Raw genomic sequence first — 23,949 nt, 5'->3', positions numbered from 1 at the left:
GCTTGGGTAGGGCAATAATAGTTGCCTTGCTCCAAATTATATTATGGACTGGCGAAGGAGGCAGGTGAGCTACAAATTATGGATCCAATCCAAGCATTGGGGCCCGAATGAACTGTGGGATGTTGTCAGGTCTTTCTGCTTTTCAGCTGTTTGGAGGCTGCAGAAAGCTCATTTCCTGTGAAAGGTGTCAAGAGGTGACCATCGGCTCCCTGAACTTGCCATAGCTTGTTCTTTTCCCGCTTAAGGAATCAGGTGTGTTCCCTGTTGGTGTTGTTGAAGCGGCCGTTGGTGAGGATTTGCTTGGTGATTGAGTTAGCAGTCACTGGGCATTTGAGTGGATTAGAACTTCTGCCTGTGAGTCCATTAAAGGTCTTCCAGGCCTGACTGGCCTGGACTGGCCTGGACTGGCCTTGCCTTGGACTGTTTCCTCCCATCCATCGCTCCTTGCACTTGGGGGTCAAGCCGAAAGCAGAAGAAGACTGTGAAAGTGCAAAAAGCGGTTCATGTATTTGGACTGTGAGAGGAGGAAAACATGCAAAGTTTCCTGCTGTGAATCCCAAAAGGTCCCAACCTCCATATTTTGCTTCGCAGCGAGGTCTCGGACCAACTAACCTCACAGCACGGCGCCTCAATTCACCTATTTTTTTTTCTTCTTTATTGAAGTCACTGCAAACTGGATTATGATAGAAAGCATCTGTCGTATGTTTTTAAAGTCTCACGTCTGTCAGCTCTTCTATGTTGTAGGTCAACACCCCCAATCCTGCAACCCCGCCCCCCCCCATGCCAGCCACCTCACACACACACATGCTCAAGGTCGTATTTGTCTAATCATTTGCTCCGGTCTCTTAAGAACGACCATAAAGTAAAAAGCCGGCAATGTTCAAAAAGTTTCATGGTACATTACGTTTACAATCTAATGTCAAGCCTCCGAACAAATCAAAAGCAGCAGCAATTTGTCAGATAGGTAACCAGCATGCTAAACACAACACATGCTTCCCATTTGCAGGCATAACAAAGCGCCCACCTGGAGACATCTATATTCTGTTTTTTTTTTTTAAAGAAATAACAAGCCACCTGAATAAAAGAAGTTCATGCATTCTGTCAGGCACCGTTGGCATCTTGTTACTGTTCCAGCTCAGTACAGAAGTGCCTTCACATGGCCCCGTGCCAGACATTCTACTCTACTCTACCGTAGGACGCTAATGAGCTCATGCCTGCAAGTCCTTTCTTCATCATTTCATTTGGTTTCAACACAAAGCCCGAATACAGAGTGAAGTCAAAATGTTCACATTAAAACACGTCATTGACTGAAATGAATTCATGAAAAAAAACATTAATAAAATTAATGTGATATTTTTACAGCTTTTTTTTAGGGAAAAGCAGACATTTGTTGGGAAAAGTACGATATTTTTAAAGGACCTCTTAAGGGTTAAGTATGAATCCATGCTAAATCTTCTATGGCACCCCATTATTATTATTATTATTATTATTATTAAATCAGAAATGACGGTCCCCCTCAACCCCAACTCAAACATGGTACAGTCTAGTCATCTTACGCCATCTTTTCTGTATTGTATGTTATGATTTGTGTTATCAACTTAGGCTTGTGTTGACTTCTGTTGTTATTAAGGACAAGGCTGTGTGCTGTACCACAACTTAACAGTGTGGCTTCACAATAAAGGCGATTCATTGCCATCGACTCTGTCATTCTTCTCAGAGCACACACTGCTGATTGTGGGCAGTGCCGTTTGCCACACTGTGGCACTCCTTTTGTTTGTTTTTTTCACTTTTGTTGCCAGTTAACCAGCTTTTTTAGTATTATTCAAGTGTGACAACATTTTACAGTGGAAAAACGCTGCAAAGTGTTGGAGGCAGGCAAAGGGAATATCATTTAAAATACCGCTCAGTAGAGGTGTCACGAGACAACACGATACACAAGACTGGGTCTCTGAGAACGAGGTGAGGCGAGATTTTAACATTACCTTGAAGTAAAAAAAAAAGTAGCAAAAAAAAATTTTTTTTTAAATAAATAAAAAAAAGTTTTTAAAAAAGTTTAAAAAAGAAAAAAAAACATTACTTTGAAGAAAAGCACAATGAAAAAAAAATCTATGACAATATATTGCAATCTACTAATGTCATTTCTACTTTGTTATCTTGCATTGCTCCTCATGAGGCTACACTCTTCTGCACTCCGTGTGTATTCTTCCGGCCCCACCTCCACCCAGCGAGACTGTATGACTGACTCTTCCTGCCTGGAGGTGAGAGATGAGGAAAACAGACACGCTTGCACATGGCAGTACATTGAGGCCAGCAAAATTATCCAGTTCATTTTCATTTATTGTGTGATTAATTATTTATTATTGTCTCAGTCCTAGTGCCCACAAGACAGTTTTTTTCTGTACAAGAAATCTTTTCACGCTTTTTTTTCACATTTTAATCTCGCAAGATCATGCGATACCCCCTACGGCTCAGTTGGAATTCTGGAAACTATGCAAGGATCCTCCCTGCCTCGTACACCAAAGTGGTCCCAGGCACATTTTGGGGCTCCTTGTGGAGACGAAGCGGTTGAAATAAAGCTACCATCATGAGCCAGAATGTAACAGACAGCAGGCACACACTAGGGAATCCTCATAAACGCTCTTCCTTCCACATTTCCTGACAACTCTCTCAACTTTCTTCTTTCTGCAACTTTACTTTTGCGTGTGTCATCATGTGATTATAACCATGGATACATAAAGCTCAGATCTTGTCGTGTTGAGCCTTAATAATAACATAGGCATGTTTTGCAGGGCATGAATCTGTCAGTCTGGTATACCTCTTCTCTTTCTACATCAATGAACACGGGAGTCAGTTTATGTTAGCTACAAGGTAAAAAGTGGAAAAAAGGGTAAACAGCTACAATTTGTGGCTACCCTGCACACCTGACTGCTAAGACTTTCCATATGTGGCTTCTGTCCCCACAGGAAAGTATCGTGGCTTCACAATAGTCCTTTCTAGCCTTGGTCTGGTGTTTGACTTCAGATTTCCACTTGTTTATGCTATGTGGAAGGAAGTCTAAAGTGGTCAAAGCATATTTTTGAGGGATCTTAACATACAGGTAGCTCAATAATAGCATCCCTAAAGCTGCACACAAAAGGGTGAGCACTTGTTAAAACATGCCCCTCTACTGTGTTGCCTGCGCTATTATTTTTCTGACAAATACACCACATGGTGGTGCAGTTATGAAACCCCAAAGTTTCACCCCCATAAGTCAAGTTGACTTGACATTTGTCACACAGCTCAACAAAACACTAACTGTAACTTTAGAGTGTTTACTCAAGTCGCCGTGGAATTTGTTACACATCTTCAGGGGACCAACATGCACATGTGTGTAAAAATTTGAGCAAGATTAGTTGAAAAACATGGCCACCATCGAGAAAAACTTTAGCACAGGCGGAACTCAGCAACTAATTGGCCATAAGTCATTCACCATTTGTCTAATGATTATATAACTTTGAGGATATCTGTATTATGTATGGTAGTGGGTCTTCCTAAGCATTTTGACCACAACCCGTAGGAGGTGCCACAAATTTACAGGATCACGAACAGTTGTAGCATACCCAGTGTGATGCATGGTCATCGACTAGGGATGGGTATTTCCTTGATCAACTATCAATTTTTAATTTGCAATTTTAATACTATTTTTTGTCGCTGGCAGAAAATGCTAATATACTTCTTTCGCCACCAGACTGCCTCTGCCTGTCTCAACAGTGCCTCTGCTGGTTGCAGCCAAGTAGTGCAGTCTATTTTGCCTTAACAAGTGACGATAAATTCCACACCATTTTTTACAATTACTTCATTGTCTGAATGATTATTACGCCATCTTCAGTGCATTACCAATTGAACAATGTTTATTATTGTGTCTGTACGTTGCACTACGTGATACTGTTTCTAATACTTTGACCCTCTCATGTAGACAGATAGGGCCACCAAAGTATTAGGAACAGCTCTCTGCAAACACAACAGTAAACAAAACATATTGTTCAAGAAATATCTATCTGTGTTAATCAAAACTGAGCATTATTACCTTTGTAGAGGCTGACTTTTTGATACAGGTGTACCTTATCTAATGACAGGATACCTATACATATATAAATGAGGTCATTGACACCACCCTAACCTATTTACAACACAAAAAGTTCAATCTTGTGTGATTAAAACAGCATTGAGAGGTTTCTGCCAGACAATATACACCCTTCCGAGGTTGGGTACTTAGAAGAAGCGGCCCTCTTTTCTATACATCTTGATATGTCGCCTCCTCTCCATGTGGAGGAGGCATCAAAACAGTCACAATCAACAGCAATAAACACCTGATCCCGCATGACAGAGTGCCACATTCGTCAGGAAGTCGGCTGTATATGGAACACAGAAAAAGCTGCAATACTGTTGCCCCGCAGCGTTTAATAGCTGACAGTAATCTCGGCGAGGTGTCAATCACACCAGCACAGGTTAGTATGTAATACATGTATGTACACGCACACACACACACACACACACACACAGACGTAGACATAGCTCGTCGCAGACACATCCGCTCACAGTGCACCCACAGTTCTTTGCAGCTCTTGGAACGAAGCGTACGAGAGAGTGATTGAGTGGGATGCCCCAGTTAGGAATTTAATGATGCCAAGATCCCTCGCCTACACACACACACACACACACCAAAACACACACACACACACACATACACACACACACACACAAGCGTGCATCGCAAGCACAAGCTCAGTGGTTGTAGGTGTTGATTGGTAAACAATGGTAAATATTACTGTACGTACAAATCATCCAGCGTTGCGCAGGGAAATTTGGAGTGCCATCCAAGTTTTCACACCATTTCAATTAAGAAGACAACTCATGCTTCTGTACCACAAACGTCAATGTGACAAAACTGGTAATAGAATTATTTTCTTCTTATCCTGACTGGGGTAGCAGGGGTATGCTGGAGCCTATCCCAGGTGACTTTAGGCAAGAGAGGCGGTGTTCACCCTGGTCTGGTCGCCAGCCAATCGCAGTGGAAAGTAATTTCTAAGTTAAATTATTTATTTATGTTGATGATGGTGGATATATATGTATATGGGTGCATATTAAATGTATTTCATGATAAATAACTCTTACTTTAATAACAAGAAATTAAAATCTCAATAAATAATAGGTAGTTTTAATACATATTTAATGTTTTTAATTATAATCCAACAATATTTTTAAACATTATGATCAATAAATGAAAAAAACTATATGCTGTTTTTATAATTATAATAATTATATGTTGTAATTGTCCAATATTCCAACTTTGTTCTTTTGTATTTTTATGTTTTCTTACAGTGAGTTGCATTTAAGTTTAGGGTTTGTAGTTTAATATGGTTGCACTGCTTTAGTAATGATTAAAAAAAAAAAAAAAAAACTATAAATGGAAAAAAATCTATATTACCGCCTATCCTCAAAAATAAACAAAAACTCCAAAAATGATTCCGGACAAGTGCAAAAGTGCGTTGCTGGGAGGTATTGTTTTGAGCATTGTGTTGGTTTGTTTATCAGAACTATTCCATAAAACCACATTACTTTGTTGAGAGGGTTATGGGCGCCACACACGGGAGGCGGTAAACGACTGCTGGCGAAACTCATCGCCAACGCGTAGCAAACCATGCACAGGCGAGGCGACGAGCATCTGTGACCAGTGATACCCGTGAGCAGTGTGTTCACATCCAGAGCGAATTCTACGTGTCTCCCAAGGTTCTGATTGGTTGTCAGATGTGGAGGGTGTTTGGGGATATCAAAGTGTTGATCGAGTACTCTTGCTAGTACCGGATCTTGCTATTATTGAAGATAAACTTACATACTATAAATGTCCGTGTAAAATGAATGTAAACTTACCCGATATCTTTGCTCTGGCACCAACGAGTTCCCATGAAAGTTCCCATAAAATCATTTTTAGAAATGTCAAACAGCTCCGGGAAATCTGACACTTCAAGTATAGCGTACCGACTAGCATCCTGTCCGCACATTGGTCGATCAATGAAGCTCCCGCTGAGTGGTCCTCGTCTGGGCGACAGTGATGAAATTTTGAAAATTGTTCAACCTTCTGGGATCGCGTCACAAGCCAGAGTGTGCACGATGACATGCACGAACACAAACTTCCTCACGCACAAATTTGTCGCTTGGCTGGACTGGCGATGTTGCCTCCCGTGTGTGGCACCCATTACACATAGTGAATGAGAATCCATTTAGTATTGCTCCGGACCCAAATAGAGGTGCGCATGCAAAAATGTATTGTTAAAGTCCACTTGCATTGGCGCCCACCATATCCAGTCCATGGAGCTACTGTACATCTACCAGGCCATGGTCTTTCAAGTCATGATTGTTCAGTCAAACAACTCAAGACGGACATGTTTAGGATTGTTAGGCCTTGTGGGAGGCTTGTGATCTACTGAAGGCTATTCTAGTGACATATGTGTTTGGCTTAAAGTGATGAATATATATTAAGAAATAGTGTGTTGGCTTTAAATGGCATAAGGATCTAATGCATCATCAATACTGTAAGGTACAGTACGTACACGCACGCAGACACACACACACACACGCGCGCAATAAGACAGCCAGCCTCAGTTTCCTCTGTTTCTCCACGTTTGCATGAAAGCCATAAATAAGTCAGCATTTCTGCATGATAGGTCTGTAACTAGCAGTGACAGTTAGAGAGCATCGCAATTTACAATCTCAGATGGGACGGAGTGTGCGTGTGTAATGTGGGTGTGTGTACGTGTGTGTGTGTGCGTGCGTGTGTGTGTGTGTGCACGTGGCTGGGCGGGTTGAGTGCCTGTGCATGGGATCTCATATCCCCTCCCTCCTACCGTGTCTACCTCAGCTCCTTGTGGGGCGTCATGAAGGCTGAGGGAGACAGAAAAAGGCGGACAGAGGGTCATGGACAATGTTGAATTATTGTTGGGTTTTTGCTCAGATTAGGTCAGACAAAGTTGTTCAATTTTAAATTTTTTTAAACACCTTTTGTGCATATCGCTGTTCTGTTCTATGTAAATTGCACAGAGACAGAATGAGACAGAGTTCACCTGGCGATCTTTTGCGGTACAAAAAGAAGCCTCCTTCTTGCAGGATGCACCACAGGCAACAGTAGACAGCAGATCCCGCCTCACAGGCAGTTTTGCAGGCAGTATAAAGGAATCTGACAAGTATTCGATATGTCACACCGGATAATGACACTGACGCTGACACACATCTACTGTAATCATCCCGTTGTAGAGTGGCGTGTCTTTGTGTAAAGGTGCACATAGTTGCAGCGGTAACCCACTGAAAGTAGGTTCTGTATGAAAGGTACAGGTGGATAAATGTGACTTACTGTTACGGTTATGGTGTTGTAACTTAGCAGGATCTCTGTGTGATGGAGGCTGTTCGTCACTCATTTACAGGGGGTTGAAACTCAATATTTAAAATGTCAACTAGGATATAATACAGCCTCGTCTTTGTAAAAATGCAGAGGAAAGAAGAAGGAATAGTACCTGGATTTGATGGTGATGCCACTGGGGTCTTGGACCAGACATGGGGGAGGGGGATGGGCTGATCAACGGACGATGGGCAGTTCAACTGGATGTTGGAGGAACTGTAGATTCTGGAAAAAAAAACCATGGGAGCATAACATTAAGAAGGCTGGCAGTTACACATAAAAACAAAAGGCCATACTTGTTTAAATTGAGAGTAAATGGTAATGAGGAAGAGATGCAATCAGAGCGGGGCTGAGGCAGGACGCAAACACAAAAGGCAGGAAGTAGAAGTGATGGAAAAGTACTGTATTCCAAAATATCACTAGACGACAAAAATGGAAAAAGGCAAAAATAACATAATGTTCATGACAAAAATACAGCTGTAATTTTGCATACAGAAATTACACACATGAAGGCTGGAAAGGTTCAAAAGTTGACCTTAGTAAGTGTCTAGTTCCCAGCTACAGGCTGTGCCTGTCTTATTTGGAATACTGCAGCACCTTCTAAATTCTGGTATTCATTTTTAAAAAGTAGATTTAAATTACAAATTAAATAAGTAGAAATGTTATTACAAAAAAAACAGTGGGTCACAAAACTACTGATTGTCCTGTTTTTTAACACTTGAATTTCTCCTTTGATTTATTTTCCAGGCTATACCACTTGTCAGTACTGCCACTTGTTGCTAGGCAGAGTTCACAGGGCTCAATCATAACTGCCCCTAAGGCCAATTAGATAGATAGATACTTTATTGATCTCCACAAGAAATTCACATTTCCAGCAGTTCTGCAAAAATGTCATAATGATCTTCTTCTTTTTCTTGGCAGTGGAAATGATCCATATTCCCCAATAAATATAGCAGTACAGCATTGCTTCCCTTGTTGCTGTACCAGTATCTACCCAGTGCGAGAGGGAACTGATTACACAACTTCATTGAGAAGAAATACGGTGGCATATAGAAGAAGGAAGCAGATGCTCCCCTTGACATTTCGTATTACGACCCAAATCTTCACTGCAGCTGTTGATCCTGATCCGGACTCCACATCCAGATTTGACCCCCGCATTCTCAAGTCTGAACCTGACCCGGGAAGGCGGTCGTGGGTGATTTAATGGCATGTACGCGCTCTCCCTCCTGAATAAGTCATCTTGTGTCTGCGTACACACCCATAGTGCTCATCTATTTTTCAATCTGTCTTCCATTCTCACTCACATTCTGTCTGCTCGCACACCGGCCACTATATTTGGCTTTTTTTTTTTTTATAGATCGATCCTTCTTGTAGGGTGAAAATAGAATACAGTAATATGCTTTCAAAGGTTCAACTGAGATAGACCAGTTGCATGTGCTTTTTTTGGGGGGGGTCAGATTGTATAAAATCTAAGAAACCGAGTTTTATGAAATTGAGTGCCGTGAGGAACAATCTATTACATTTCCGAGATGATAAAGAATATATCCAGTTATATATCAGTTTTTGGAAGAACAGGGTGTGATGGGGACCAATTCTCACTCAATGCACTGTTCGCGACTGCAGCCCATCATAATTGGCATAGAAAATGCTATATTGTGTAGTGGAAGAGGAAAAATAAGTTGTACGGTGTTATATTTCAACCAAAGTTTCCTGGAAAATGATCTTAATCTCCACAGTTTTGCCTTTTATTTGGCTTATCTCCTATTGGTGTTTTTTCAATAGATGCTACGACAGAAAGTTACCAAAAGTCAGATTAATTGTCATCAATCGACCTACCCAATTAATGACTACCCAATCGCTGACTTCGGGGACAGGCGAGGTACACCCTGGACTGGTTGCCAGCCAATCGCAGGGCACATATAGACAAACAACCATTCACACTCACAATTATACCTATGGACAATTTAGAGTCGCCAATTAACCTAACATGCATGTTTTTGGAATGTGGGAGGAAACCGGAGTACCCGGAGAAAACCCACACACACACGGGGAGAACATGCAGAGATGCCCAACGGAGATTTGACTCCAGTTCTTCCCAATCTCCTGACTGTGACTGTGTGGCCAACATGCTAACCACTAGACCACCGTGCAACCCTAGGGTAGATATAATCAGAGAAAATAAGCCACTTAAGACATAAATAAGATTCGTGCTCATGTGTGTTTCAATAAATGTCTTCCGGAGGTATGGACAAGAAGTGACGCTGGGGACTCAGAGTTGAGTTTTATCTGGAGTGCGGCCTCAACAGTAGCACGTGTTATAATGGTGAAAGCCTGTCATTGGTGATCAAATCCGGTGCTTGTTAATAGTGACACCTAGTGGCCAGTGTAGAGTACAGTTCATCAATGTCTAAACTATATTTGTATTTGAGTTCATTTAGAACATTTTTATGCTTCAATATGTTTTGTTTTTTTTTACTATGATAGCCAAAAATGATTTTATTTGAAAAAATTGCAATAGTGTGGGAGCGATGTTCAAACGGCGATGGAGCGATGTTTTTAAAGTCTCACGTCTGTCAGCTCTTCTATGTTGTAGGTCAACACCCCAAATCCCCCCCCCCCCCCCCCCCCCCCAATTCAAGCCACCTCACACACACACATGCTCAAGGTCGTATTTGTCTAATCATTTGCTCCGGTCTCTTAAGAACGACCATTTTACTAGGATAGGCAAAAATGATTTTTTTGAAAAATTGCGATCGTGAGGGAGCGATGTTCGAACCGCGATGGAGCGAGGGACGACTGTATAAGTATAATCATAAAAAATTATTGTAAACATTTGATGCACAGAGTATGATAAACGACATAGGCAAGGCAAAACACACTTACATTTTTATGGATCCTTGTTTGCTAAGTAACCATCTATTTCCCAAATTGTTACTTTGCCAAAGTATTGGTATTAGCAATACCGTATCAATCAGTGACTTAAACAGGACGTACTGATGAATAGTCGTTTTATTTGGTTTTACTGTTACAGTAGTTATCCATCGATCCATCCATTTTCTAGACGTCTGTAGGTGGTCATCAGCGGTTATCTTCTCCTTACATACAGTATGTATGACAAGTAAAATCATGTTAAAATGGCATTTAAAGCATTGGCTGTACAGATAATAAAGGTTAGATGGTTTAGTTTATTTGAACATGAAGGTTACAATGGAATACATCTCGTGAATCATTCTTTGACAGTTCCACATGTCCAAAAGGAGTAGGAAGAAGCAAAGCTTATTTAATCCTACCCCCCATCCATTCTACATCTAGTACAGTACATGTAGTTCACTTCCTGGATTCCATGTCATGTTTTCAGTGATAGTCAGGATAACACATAATAGATAACGGTGAGATAGCCCTCCCCCCAAAAAAAGAAAGAACATTAATAATAATAATAATAATAATGACCTTTTTTTTTTTTTTTTTTTTTTTTTTAAGCACAACAAAGAAAATTATAAAAATAAATAAATAAATAAATAAATAAAAATAAATAAATAAAAAATAAAATTTAATTAAATAAATAAAAAATAAAATAAAATAAAATAAAATAAAATAGAAAAAAAATAAAATAAAATAAAATAAAATAAAATAACAAACCTGACAGAACAATCAGGACTCTTCTGCCTTGTATTTAGCAAACATCAACTGCTTGTATTGTTTTTTGAATTTGCTCATCTCTGTACATTGTTTTGATGAAAAAGTACATTTACTCAGGTTGCACCAACAGCTCCCTAACTTCAGAGGACACTGAAGACACATGTAGAAATGATCAGCATTGCATTATTTATGTCGCAAAGTGCCACACGGGTCACACTGTGTTTTATTCCCAGTCGCACGAGAGATTTATAACTTTAGCTTTATATCTTTACCGACTGGGACATTGGAGCGTTAATGCCATTATGATCAGCTCCTCTGCATTCCACCTAAGACAAGACTTTGTCTTTGAGACGCTAAATGATTGATGGCTCAGATGAAAGCGGATGTAGGTCAAGAGGGGTGAGGGTCGGCGTAAATCAGGGGAGACCATTTCCATACATGGTGATGAATGATGACTCTCGCAGGTGTATGAGTTGAGATCGCGCGTTTTACGGGCGTTTTCATTTGACCGTGTGTTTGGAAAGCCGGGACGTTCGAAATGGTCACACATATCGTGTATCGGGACGTGTTTAAGTCAAAACACATGTTGTCTCAGCATCCCAGACAGTTATAGGCAAGGCTGATGCCAAAACACAGAATGATGAAGACGACCTGTGTTTAGAGAGAGTCAAAATACTATGCGAGCAAATGCGGTGCAGATGTGTGCAATCCGAAATCTAAATAGAGTGAATTAAATTGGTTTAATTCAGCCATCGCCTGTGCAGCTCCCCCTTGTTGATAGCCCTAATTACATCTTTACCGTACATTGTTGTGTATCATACAGTATTCATGATGACATTACATCTATATTGCATTACCTCTTGCCCCAGATTTTAGCGTCAGTATTTTTGACACACACTGACTACTCCCCCTTTTCAACAGTGTTTCTCCCGTGAAAGAATTCCGTTCAATCTCCAGCCCGTGTGTGTGAGAGTGACTGTCTTGCAATGGAGAGATCAGCAGCACTAACAACAAAAGGAGGACCGCTGAGCTCTCTGTAGCGTTTGCCAGGCTATCAAAAGGTGCAATAAGAGACAAATGGAAGAAGGATTAAAAAAGATCCGAAAGGCAGGTTGAAGGGCAATAGAGAGCACAAGCTGGCGTCACAGCGAGAGAAAAGCACCGCTGTCAGCATAAAGGAGGGCAGGTGATGGAATCATGACAGAGGGAGGAGCCTGTTTGACTTATGCTGACCTTTCCCTGGATGCGGCCGCTGGGGAGGAGATGAAGGAAGTTCTAACTGATGGGATATCCTGCCAACCCCCTCGTCCACCCACTTTTACAGTCACCTCGGCAGGATGAGGTGGCGTCCAAGCACAACACAAACACACACCAGCTCCACTCACACGCACGTTCGCGATGACGCACGCATGTGAAGGTGTGGGCACATGGACACGCAAGGTGTCACTTGTACTAACACATAAAATAAAGTGGAAACTGTCAAAGGTTTGGGGAAAACAGGCCTCTGCATCACGTGAGACGTGAGCTAATTGTGCAAAACCCCATCTGAGCAAGGGACTGTCCGTGTCTTCGGCTTTTTCGAAACACTTATTCCAAAAGAAGGAGCAGCTTTAACAAGGAAAAGAGCACAATACAGCGGAACCTTGGCTAGCGTCATTCATCCGTACCAGAAGGTCTGGCTCTAACCTAAATGGACGCAAACCGAATCCATTTTTCCCATAAAAAAATCAGGTAAATCCAATTACAGTAATCTGTTCCAAAAATGTTAACACAAGACACGTATTGATAGTTTTGAAAATGTCAGCTTTACATGCATAAAACTATTTGAAATGCATATAAATACATATACATGATGAATGAAAGGGATAAATCAGCATTTAAGGTTACTTTTACCTTCATTGAAGAGGTGAGACAAAGACATGATGTTGCAGCGAGAGCAACACGGACACCACCTTCCTGGTGTACCATGAGTTATGTCTTGGATTCAATAGCGTTTCCTTAAATATTCAGTTATATTCGACATTTATATGCATTTAGAACTGTAAAACTATAATTACAAAACTATAAAAACATGTTTTGTGTTAACATTTTTGAGAGTCAACAGCTGATGAACATCATAGACAAGTGATGCAGCTGACCAGTGTTGCCAACTTGGCGATTATGTCGCGAGATCTAACGACAATTCAGCCCCCCTTGACGACATATTGTTTCAAAAGCGACTAGCGACAAATCTAGCGACTTTTCCTGACCTCGTTGGAGAGTTTTCGAGACTGGTGAAAGCACGTATTGTTCTGCATTTTGTGTTCTCACTGTGCAGCGGCGGGTGCTGTTGACAGGTCCGCCCCGCCCAAAGGCAGTCAGTCACAAGCCATGTGGAGCTCTGGGCATCAGAAGTGCATTTTTAATGTATTACTATTATTCTTATTTATTCCCTTATTTAGAGGATTTTTGTTAACCATGTCAATTGGGTGACATGTTATCTTACAAATTAAAGACAACGGTCATTACAATGCCATCGAATTTCTTTTGCAAGCTATGTACTGTAAATCGCCAGTGGAGCGGGGCACCATCTAAAATGTTGCCTAGGGTGCCAGTTTGGGTAGGGCCCTGGTTGTACCCCCCCCACACACACATACACTAGATATCATGCAAATATTCCCTCCTACGGTACCTAAGGGCTGTGAGCAGCAAACGTCAATGGCTGCTTAAATGTTTTTTTTTTTAAATCCCCAAAATGTGAATCCTATAAACGTTTAGTCTGTGAAACAGGTTCTGAACCAGTTTCTCCTCTAACCCCAGACTGATCTGTAAAGAACTGTTGACTCTCTCACCGCTAAAAACGCTTGGCATTTACCGTTTTTGTTTTGTTTGCTGAAGAACAACGCTTGACTCTGGTGCTTGACGCTCTCAGCGGCGGCACAATGAAGGAAATTAGATTAGAGAGCAGAAAGAGCGCTGCATGAATCACCAACATGGAAAGTGTAGCAGCGTGCCATGCATCTGGTGCACCGAGTTTGTTTTGCCACAAATGAAAAGCTTATTTTTTATAAATGTTTGGGGATACAAACGATCACCCGGAGCAGAGATGATTTACTACAATCAAATGGAAAACATTTTCTTTCAAAAAAAAGTGGGGTTTTATTTGTCATTATGCTTCATTATGCTTTATGACTCCCATATGTTCTTGGCTGTCGGACATACTGTACAGTATTTCAGTGGTAAAGCTGTCCTCCATCGTCCTCCTCCTCCTCCTCCTAATGGTGGCTACATGAAAGCATGGCCACACTCACAGTCCAACCTCATTCTGGCATCATCCCTTTACCTCCACATGCACTAATTACAGCTCATACAGGACATCAATATTACTCGTCAAAGCGCGGTATTATAACACCGCAACTCGCATTCATGGGGCGAACACACACAGAAGAAATAACTAATGGAATAGGCATTAGGAAGAACTGATTCATCCCTCAAAATGTGCTCTTTATGATATCTGGAGCAAGACCCCATTTTGACAATGGAGATTTATTCTAGTGTTCTTTTTTTTTACTTTAAATCTGCATAAGCCGGCGTTTTTGGATTTTTTTTTTATTACCAGACGGTTTTGTTTTTTTTTTTGCTTTTGCAATGTTGAGACACACTTGCAAGAATAGTATTGAGAGTTCAGCCACAGAGGTTACGTTGTAGAGGTTTTAAGTGCTTCAATACTGCCCTCTTGCGTCTCAAAGTGAAAAACCTGCTATTTCCAATGTATCTTCTTGTTTCTCCAAATTGTCTCAACTCATAATTTTATAGTCACATCGTCACCAATACACGAAAAAGCAAGAATATTCTCAATATAAAGCTAAGCCACAAATTATTCATACCATTTCCCAGTATTCATTGACATGTTTTGTTCAATCTGTATCTTTTAGGGTTAGGGTTAGGAAATGACATGACTTAAATGACCAAAAACTATAAGGTGCAGACATTTTATGAAATTAATAATTTATATATATATATATATATATATATATATATATATATATATATACAGGTGGGGTGGGGGGTTGAGGGGCCATGCAGTTGTTTTTTTTGTGACAACTTACCTAACTCAATTTCATTTAATTTCATTTTCGTTTACAAGGTGCAAAACAAAACATGTTTCTTCAAATAAGAATATTAAAATGGCATTCCACTTTTTTATGAGATGTCCAGCCAGCAGATACGTATTTACAAGATTTTTATTTGATTTTATTTTGTCATTTATATCTATTATGGCATTTTTTGCTTTGGCTATTTTGAGGATTAAAAAAAATGTGAAAGGACAGTGACAATGTATTATAGATTACATTTTCATAGCCGTTTTTTAGTCTTACGTTATTATTCTATCTGACTTATACAGTACCTGTTTACTGTGTACTGTCTTGTATACTGCGTACAGTGTTGCTACTACTGGAACCTTAATTTCCCTGAGGGCACACACCCCAGACATCAATAAAGTTATATCTAATCTAATCTGAGACTACTTTATAGAATGTATTTCACATGTACCGGTACTCACATAACACATAAATACGTCTACTATGTATCGACTTATTCTTGATTGTATAACAATATTTCCTACCATCCATCTCCCAGCTATGACAGGTTTAGTGCCGTGAGGGCTATTTTATTATAGACGTTAACTATAACCTCAAAATGTTCAATTCCCAGAGGTTGCAGAGTTTTGCCAAATAAAATCAGCAGCCGCATGCAGAGAAATATGTATCAGATACCCTCGAACTTTCTGATACAAGCTGGCTTTACTTTATCATAGGCGTTCATGAAAGACAGCAGTCAAAAACAATACAAGTGACAGCCTGCGTAACATTTAATGCACTTCTTCTGTGACCTACTTTCTCGATTGTTTCACCGTCCGACCGCCGTAACAATAAACGCTGCCAGCCGTCGCTAAAGTCATGACATGTCAGCCATTTCATTATTCATCAGTGAAGTCTGTCCCTTTTATTCCCGCTTGCATGGATTTGTTGTGAAGCATCCGTGCCGCTCTGCTTCCTCATTCAGCACTCTTTTGGATCACTGCAATCTCAAATTTCAAGTAGTCTGTTTTGAAATATGGCGAAACTTTCACTGTGAATATAGAGCATCTCACACAATATTGCAAGCCTTTTATTATATGCTCTCAAGGACCAGCGCTATAGAACTTACACTAGGGCAGGGGTCCCCAACCCCCGGGCCGCGGCCCGGTACCGGGCCGTGGATCATTTGGTACCGGGCCGCACAGAAAGACAAATAATTGCCATTATTTCTTTTTATGTTTTATTTTGAAAAGTGGCCGGATTCTCTCTGTTACATCCGTCTTACTTGACGCATGTGCTAACTTTATCTCTTGCACAGATAAACTACTACTGTATTTTTACCATTTTTCTTTCACCTCATATTTGGTGTCAAATGCTGATACTATGTGGGAATGCATAAAGGTAGGTTTTGATGACTTATTGAGTGCTAATGTGCACATTTGTCTCAAGTTAATTCATGCTAGCACACTGCCTTTTACCACACACGCCAAACAGCGATGTAATAATCTCTCTGGAAAAACTTGTCTGGAGCTTGAACTGGTGGATGGTGGGTCGGCATTCATTTTGTGTTTTTAATTTGATGTTATTCATGTCTTAGTTTTACACAATACATAATAAATAATGTACGAAATTGAATTCATATATCTTTGTCGTATATCTTTATCCAGCGGGGAAAAAAAACAACTACTATGCATTTGATCATGTTAACAAATGTGTGAGAGCCAGATGCAGTCATCAAAAGAGCCCCATTCGAGCCATAGGTTCCAACTACAACAAAATACGTTTTTTAGGGTACATGCAGTACATACAACTTAAATGATAAGAGTAACATAGGTTAGACAACATGGTAAGTCATCATTTTATTGATTTTCTGAAAATATATAATTATTGACTCTTTAATGTATACATTCTGAGTGTATTCCAGAGTGCACTCCGCCTCTCGCCCACAGTCAGCTGGGATAGGCTTTAGCATACCCCCGCAACGCCAGTGGAGATTAAGCGACATAGAAAATGAATGAATGAATGAATGTATAGTTGACATATCAATTCCATATTTTGTGGTCAACAGCGACACCCAATGGTTAGTGAAGCAACTTCATGCACAACACATCACCTCGACTCTGATTAATTAATCGCATAAATAACTAATAGCATATAATAAAAAAAATATATTTTTAATTTAAAAATAAGCAATCATTTCTATGATGTATTATACAAGAAACCAGAACAGAGCAGTGTTTTCAAAGAAAATATGGTGGCGCGTTACAGCCACCATAAGGAAACCATAAGGAAACGTGTAGGACTCAACATTGAGTGCTAGATCTATTTTTTAATGTGCTATTGCTCTCCAAATACTTCAAAAATAATAATATTTAATAACAATAACAAAAAGTGTGGTCTACATGTTGCAGTGTTCATCATTAGTTTGCAAAAATCCAGTGTGCTGTTTTGTGATTGCTTTGCATAGTGTGCTCTTTTACATGTTTACCTCTTTCATCCACAGAGTTGATAAGCGTGCAGTATGGCTCACCTTCAGGTTTGTCCTGATTTGCCAGCTGTTTTGATTATTTTTTGTTTTTTATGTGTACTGTCAATGTATAGATACTTTTTTAAATATATAATATTAATTTAAAATTAAATTAATTTAATTTTACTGTTGATTATTAGGTTGCAAAACTCCAATATGCTCAGCCCATAATTCGGGCTTGAGGCACTGAGTTCACATTAATGAACCTTACTTGACAGTGCATTTGAATAAGTCACTGCGTAAACACGCACTGTTGAACTCACCATGCAACTTAGCAGTAGGCAAATAATACAAGCTCTAGGAAATACGAATCCTGCTGCGCTCGCTACTCTCCCAGTACAACCACAATAGTGATGTTTCGGTCGCAAACGAATTGGCCGTAAGAACCGGCTCTTTGAAATGAACTATATGAGCCTGTTCGCGTAGTGGGGAGCCAATCGGGAGCCGATTCGTTTTTTTCTCGTCTTTTTTTCTGTTAAAGACGAATGTCATTGGTCGAGATGTGTGGCGGCGTCTCTGTGTCCACACTGAGCAGAGGGAGGAGTGGGGTTAAACACGCTGTGGCGCTCTTAGAGCCGATTCTTTCGTGACAAACAAAACGTTATATCATATTTTTGTAGCTGTCCATTGAAGTTTAAATAAATAGATTTAAATAATACACCTTTAATATCATGTATTTTTTAAATTAGTTATTCATTTTACACAATACACATAAATTGGAAAGGCAATAATTTAAGGCAACAAAAAAAAACTGAGGAGTCACTTGGCAGCCGAAAGAGTCGACTCTTTTTAATGAGCCGAGCCAAAAAAACTGACTCTCTAAAAAGAGCCGACATTTCCATTACTAAACTACAAGTCCCCTAATGCAATGCCACCAAAAAGTCTCACTATCATGACGCATCTACAACATAGGGGAAAGCTTGCTCTTCTGAAGCCTTCTATTTGCTAACCTTGAGGAGAGGTTGGCGCCTTCTGGTTAGCACCCAACAAGTAACCAAGTAATTAGTGCTGTAGCTTTTAGGAATGCTTAGTATGTGTCATAAGTGCTCTCAAGCTGTTTTTTTATTAGGGCTAGCTGCTGGCAAGAGATCTTCAGTGGCGAGTAGCGCGCTAAACCTAGCTAGCTAACTGAGTGTACCCGAATTGGAACCGGTTTGTGAGACCTTAACTAAGGAGAGCAGCATTCATATAAAAAGACAGCCGTCCAAAAAGGAAGGACTGACAGTGGACGTTAAATTGACGGGGCATTGACCCAAAAGTGCGCCACAAAGGTGAGTACTTGTTCTTCTGAAATCCCGGCTAGCTTAATTTGACAGCAGTGTTGTCATGTTCCAAAACGGATAGCGAAGCCTAATTGCAAGGAAAATGTACATGTAAAAGTGAATAAACGAGGAGGTAATAAGTGAGTGTTATTTTCGTTAGCCCTGCCTGTTGTAATAATGTACTGCCAACTTGTCACATGAGTTGCTACAGCACAGGAAACGGGATGTAGAATTCACATTTTCTCGTTCAGTCAGCGGGGGGGGGGGCATTTTACATCATTCTGCCAAGGTGCGCTCTTTACATTCGTGAATGGTTTATTGACCTTATTTAATGTCGTACACTACACAACTGCAGCTAACTTTAATACACACTCAGTGGACACTTTATTAGGTACACCATCATTGTCTTTCATACTACACGAGTGATACAACAGTACTACTTCCCAGCATATAGATTATCACATAATCCGAGTGTCATAGTAAAAAGCCGTTTCGTTGTACTATCAAATATTATATCAACAGCAGCGATGGATTTATGCATTACACCCCTGACATTTCAGTAAGCATTTTTTGTTACAGTATAACTTCTGAAGGGACGGTGCTGTAGAAATGAAGCATGGTAGTAGTCAGTATACAGCTTGTGTAGGAGTCTAGATTTAGCCACTGAAAATGACTCAACACACAGCCATTGTTGTCTGAATAGCTGGCAACACAGGTGTGTAGCTAGATAGTTGTGTCTTACCCACTGTCAAGCATGGTGGTGGCAGTGTCATGGTCTGGGACTGAATGAGTGCTGCCAGCACCAGGGAGTTGCGGTTCATTGAGAGGAAACATGAATTCCAACATGTGCTATGACATTGTGAAGCACAACATGATCCGCTCACTTTGGAAACTGGGCCGTGTGGCAGCTTTCCAACATGATAATGAGCTCCAACAGACCTCCAAGATGACTTTGCTGAGGAAGCACAAGCTGAAGGTGATTGAGTGGCCAAGTATTTCTCAAGACCAGTGAGCACCAGTAGGGCGTCCTCAAGCTGAAGGAAGGTGGTAGCTAGCATCCCCCAGCTCCGTGATGTCACACGGAAGAGTGGCAGAGGGTTCCAGTAACAACCTGTGCAGCTCTGGTGAATTCCATGCTCAAGAGGATCAAAGCAGTGCTAGATGTCAATGGTGCTCACACTACATGTGAACATAATTTGGACATGTTCACTGTGAAGCCAGTTACGAGTGTTGAATGTGGCCGCCACCTGCAGCTCGGGCAACATCAACATATCACGATCCACTGAGTTGATCGCTGTTGTTATTCGATGTTTGGGGTCATTAGGTAAGTGCATAGTGGTGGAACATAAACAAGATCTTTCACATATCCCCACAAGAAAAAGAATCACACACGGTGAGGTCTGGGGGGTCTTGCAGGCCAAGGACAAAGAGCAAGGCCTTGGGCCCCCTTACATGCTTGAGAGCTGAAGCAATGGGGGTAATTCTTTTGAAATAACTGCTATCCAAGTGTAGTCCGACTACTCTAAGCTACACCCAAGTGTCATTTCCATAGTATTGTCCCTTGACGAGACATAATAAAATGCTTGCTGGAATGTGAGGGCGTGTACTCACTGTTGTGAGATGCTTTCAGTGCCCCTGTTCTATTGTTTTACATAATATCCACTCACCGCAATCACTTAATCACTTTTCTGCTGTTTAAATCACTTTGAGTGAAAGTAGACACGAGCAGGTTTTTGTAACCAGCTTGTCCACAACAAAGATGACTCTCATTCATGTTGCTATTAAAAAAGACTGGCACATGGAATTGTGTGTGTTTTGTAATGAAGATATAAACCAGATCAAATTTGGCCTTGACACCAAAATGCCTCATGTGTTTGTTTCATGTGGTTTGTGGCGATAGTGCACAAAGAGCTTATTGTGCCAAGATGGTCTAATAGCAGAAAGTTCACAATACGATTTGAAAGAACTTTATCATAGCAGTGTATGAGGACTTTCACATAAGGAGGCTACAATGTACTTTTTATTTTCACTTTTGCTGCAATCCCTACACCCGAATTTGGATATCTTCCCATACCAGAACTTTGTGTGCTTTATTATGCAAACACCCCAAAAGAATGTCAGCGCGCACACACACACACACACACACACACACACACACAAACAAGCGCTCAGCCTGACAAGTTCATGGCTTCAGAGACAGTTGGACAACAAAGAACTCATAACTTCCTGGTCGCTAAGTTATCATTATTGCTGATTTTATATGCGGCTGTAGTGAACTCCTCTCTACAGGCAAGTATAATATTGTAGTGACCCAGAAGTTGTGTGTATTATAAGAATTTGTAATGATTTGCGTGGCCATGAACACATCAGACGGAGCGCTTGTGTGTGCGTGTGGAGGATGGCTGCAGTACATGTGTGGAGACGGCTATGTTTGCTGACATTAAAGCACAGACGTGGCTCATGGATCGGAAATTTCTGCAGGTGGTATAGCAAATTTCCAATATGTGAAATGCGCTGGTATCTGAACCTAGAACCGATACTGGATCAGATCGGGCCCATTTGTACTTGTTGATTATTTTTCAGTCATACTCACGGGGCTTGACAATTACAAAAACAGAACATAAGTTCATTTTACACAGAATGCAAAAGGCAGCAATTTTTTACCAACTTTTTTTCTGGGTTCTTATTCTGTTAAGAATGCCACTGACAATGAATGGAGGGACAATGTTATCCCACAATTATTGTGTCGGGAAGAGCCGTGACAGAGGAAGGCTGGCGTTTGTGCGTAAAGGAATGCCTGAAATGCCAGGAAAGGAGAGTGACGTTTTACACTTTTCTCACCCTGCTGTGTTGAAAGCGATTTTTGCGGGCGGACGAGTATTTTATACGTCACTACAGAAGCCGGAGCTGGTGTGAAAACACTGCAAAATCCCGCCGCACTGGGTTCTGTGTAAAAGGCACAGGCTGGATGAGCGCCAGACCTTCTGTTATGCCTCTGAAGCGGTTATTTTGCGGTGTCTGTGTTTAAGACAGTCCAGTGATAAGCTCAGTGCTTGACGATTACAAAAAAACACAAAACATCCTCTGTTTATGTCACCACACTTTATCAGTCCCTCCCTTTTTCCCCTTTTCTCCCTAACAGCCTGGCCACAACGAGTTTCAGGCTACAGATGAAGATGAGGACCACTGAGAGAGGGTAGGCGGAAGGGGTCATTCACAAGAGTCATGAATCTTCATCAGGTCCTCACAGGGGCAGTTAACCCCGGGGACAATTGTTTCTCTGTAGGGAGCGTCAACAATGTACCATTCACGGTAAGTTACATCAAATTTCTGCATATTTCTTCACACCTCACTCTGGTTGACAGATTAATATTGTGTTGTGTTATTCTGATATATTTTTAATTAATAATTAAAGCATAGAGATACAGTTTGAGGCCAGGTGGAATTGGCAAGACGATTGCTACTGGGATAATACAGGGATAGGATACATGTAAACAAGGGGATGTTTACACAAGACTACTTTAAACTGAAAACTGATGAAGACCATGTCCTTTTGGCATTTCACTCACGTGACAGTGTTGCAAGGGACATTACCAACTACTGGCCTGGCATGTACATATTACAGCATTTCAGTCTTTTATGACGTGCGTGAATGGACTCTTGAGGAGTGAGCTTGCTGTGGGTTCTGACTTTGTGGATTAATTTCAACTCTTTCAATTGAATTATATTATGAAATGTGATGCATAATTAATGTCAAGAGGTATGACTGCAATACATGCACATGCATCCTTTTGTTTCATCAAATGGAGAAATTGACTGGACTGCTGTTGAGTTCACTTATTTCACTTTTTTAATTAGTGTGCAGTTGTCCCTCAACACTTTTTCAGAATTTAGCAGCTTCACCCTATCATGGTTTTTACAAAATATATTAATTAATAAATCATGCTGTTTTGTGCTTGAGTACGGCTTATTACTAGTCCAAAAAATATCCACATTTAAGCAAATTGTCCATATTTTTTGCCTAAATAAAGCATAAAAAATGGCAAAATGAACTAAAATACATGTAAGGCATTCAGAAGACACATTCAAAGATTCTATGAATGACATGTAGTGTTATGTTGTTGTGTAATGTTACTGTAATGTTCGATGAGACACACAACGCCCAACTTGATCACTGGAACAACATGCTTTTATTGCAGGTTTGAATTATCTCACAGCAGGCACAATAATCCCTAATTAAAATCCTGAAATAAAATAAAAAAAAAACGCGAATTAAAAAAAAAAAAAACATGCTACTGTTGCTGCAGTAACCCATGCCAAGCTAAAACTCAACTCTGAACCTCCGACGTCACTTCCTGTCTGCCCGCCACTCAGTTCCTCTTGGGAACACATTTATAGCAACACACATGAGCATGAGTCTTATTTATGTCTTAAGTGGCTTACTCACCCCTACTTACTATGTCTGCCATATATTGGGTAATATGAAGGTAAAGGTGATTATGTGGTGTTAGTTCATGCCGAGAGGGCTCTAATAATGTTAAAAACCATATTTAGAAGCGTGTAAACAGATTTTCAGATGCTCTCTGAAAATATTCAATTTATAATTAAGGAATACTATCTGGCAGAAATTCACTTATCACGATCTGGTCTGCAACTAATTAACCCAGATAAATGAGGGATCACTGTGTACACTTATTGTGCAATACACCTATTTGTGCTTATTTTTCTTCTTCACATACTGTCTTATTGTGTTCTTACAGTTGTTTTTAGTTACTCTGTGGTTCCCACCCCGAGTGTCGACTGTGGTTTTTCAAACAAGTACATGCTTGACCACACAGGATAAGTAATAGAAAATGTCCCGTGGTCGGTTCCAGTGAGTTAGCGGTATTGATTGCTGTGTCATTGAGATTCTAGTGCAAAATCACTTCCCCATACTGCAGGAAGTTCTTGTGTGGCGTTCAAAGCTATGACGCAACGTTTATCCTGCTAGCTGTATTCAAAGCAAACTCTTAAGATAGTAATACTGTT

The 23,949-nt window shown here is 40.5% G+C and overlaps 1 protein-coding gene across 2 annotated transcripts in view; it reads left to right on the top strand.

Moving 5' to 3' along the window:
* Nucleotides 1–18,551: 18,551 nt before the first annotated feature.
* Nucleotides 18,552–23,949, top strand: part of LOC129180127 (dmX-like protein 1) — a 51,055-nt gene continuing 45,657 nt past the window's right edge. For both annotated transcript variants that reach the window (XM_054774240.1, XM_054774239.1), the window contains exons 1-2: nt 18,552–18,930; nt 22,064–22,233. In XM_054774240.1, coding sequence (XP_054630215.1) covers nt 22,147–22,233 — 87 coding nt within the window. In that variant the 5' untranslated portion in view covers nt 18,552–18,930; nt 22,064–22,146. The remainder of the gene's footprint in view (nt 18,931–22,063; nt 22,234–23,949) is intronic.

This window comes from Dunckerocampus dactyliophorus, chromosome 4, assembly GCF_027744805.1.
Source record: "Dunckerocampus dactyliophorus isolate RoL2022-P2 chromosome 4, RoL_Ddac_1.1, whole genome shotgun sequence".
Lineage (NCBI taxonomy): Eukaryota > Metazoa > Chordata > Actinopteri > Syngnathiformes > Syngnathidae > Dunckerocampus > Dunckerocampus dactyliophorus.
Note: the sequence above shows the minus strand (reverse complement) of the source record. Positions and strands in the feature narration are given on the sequence as shown.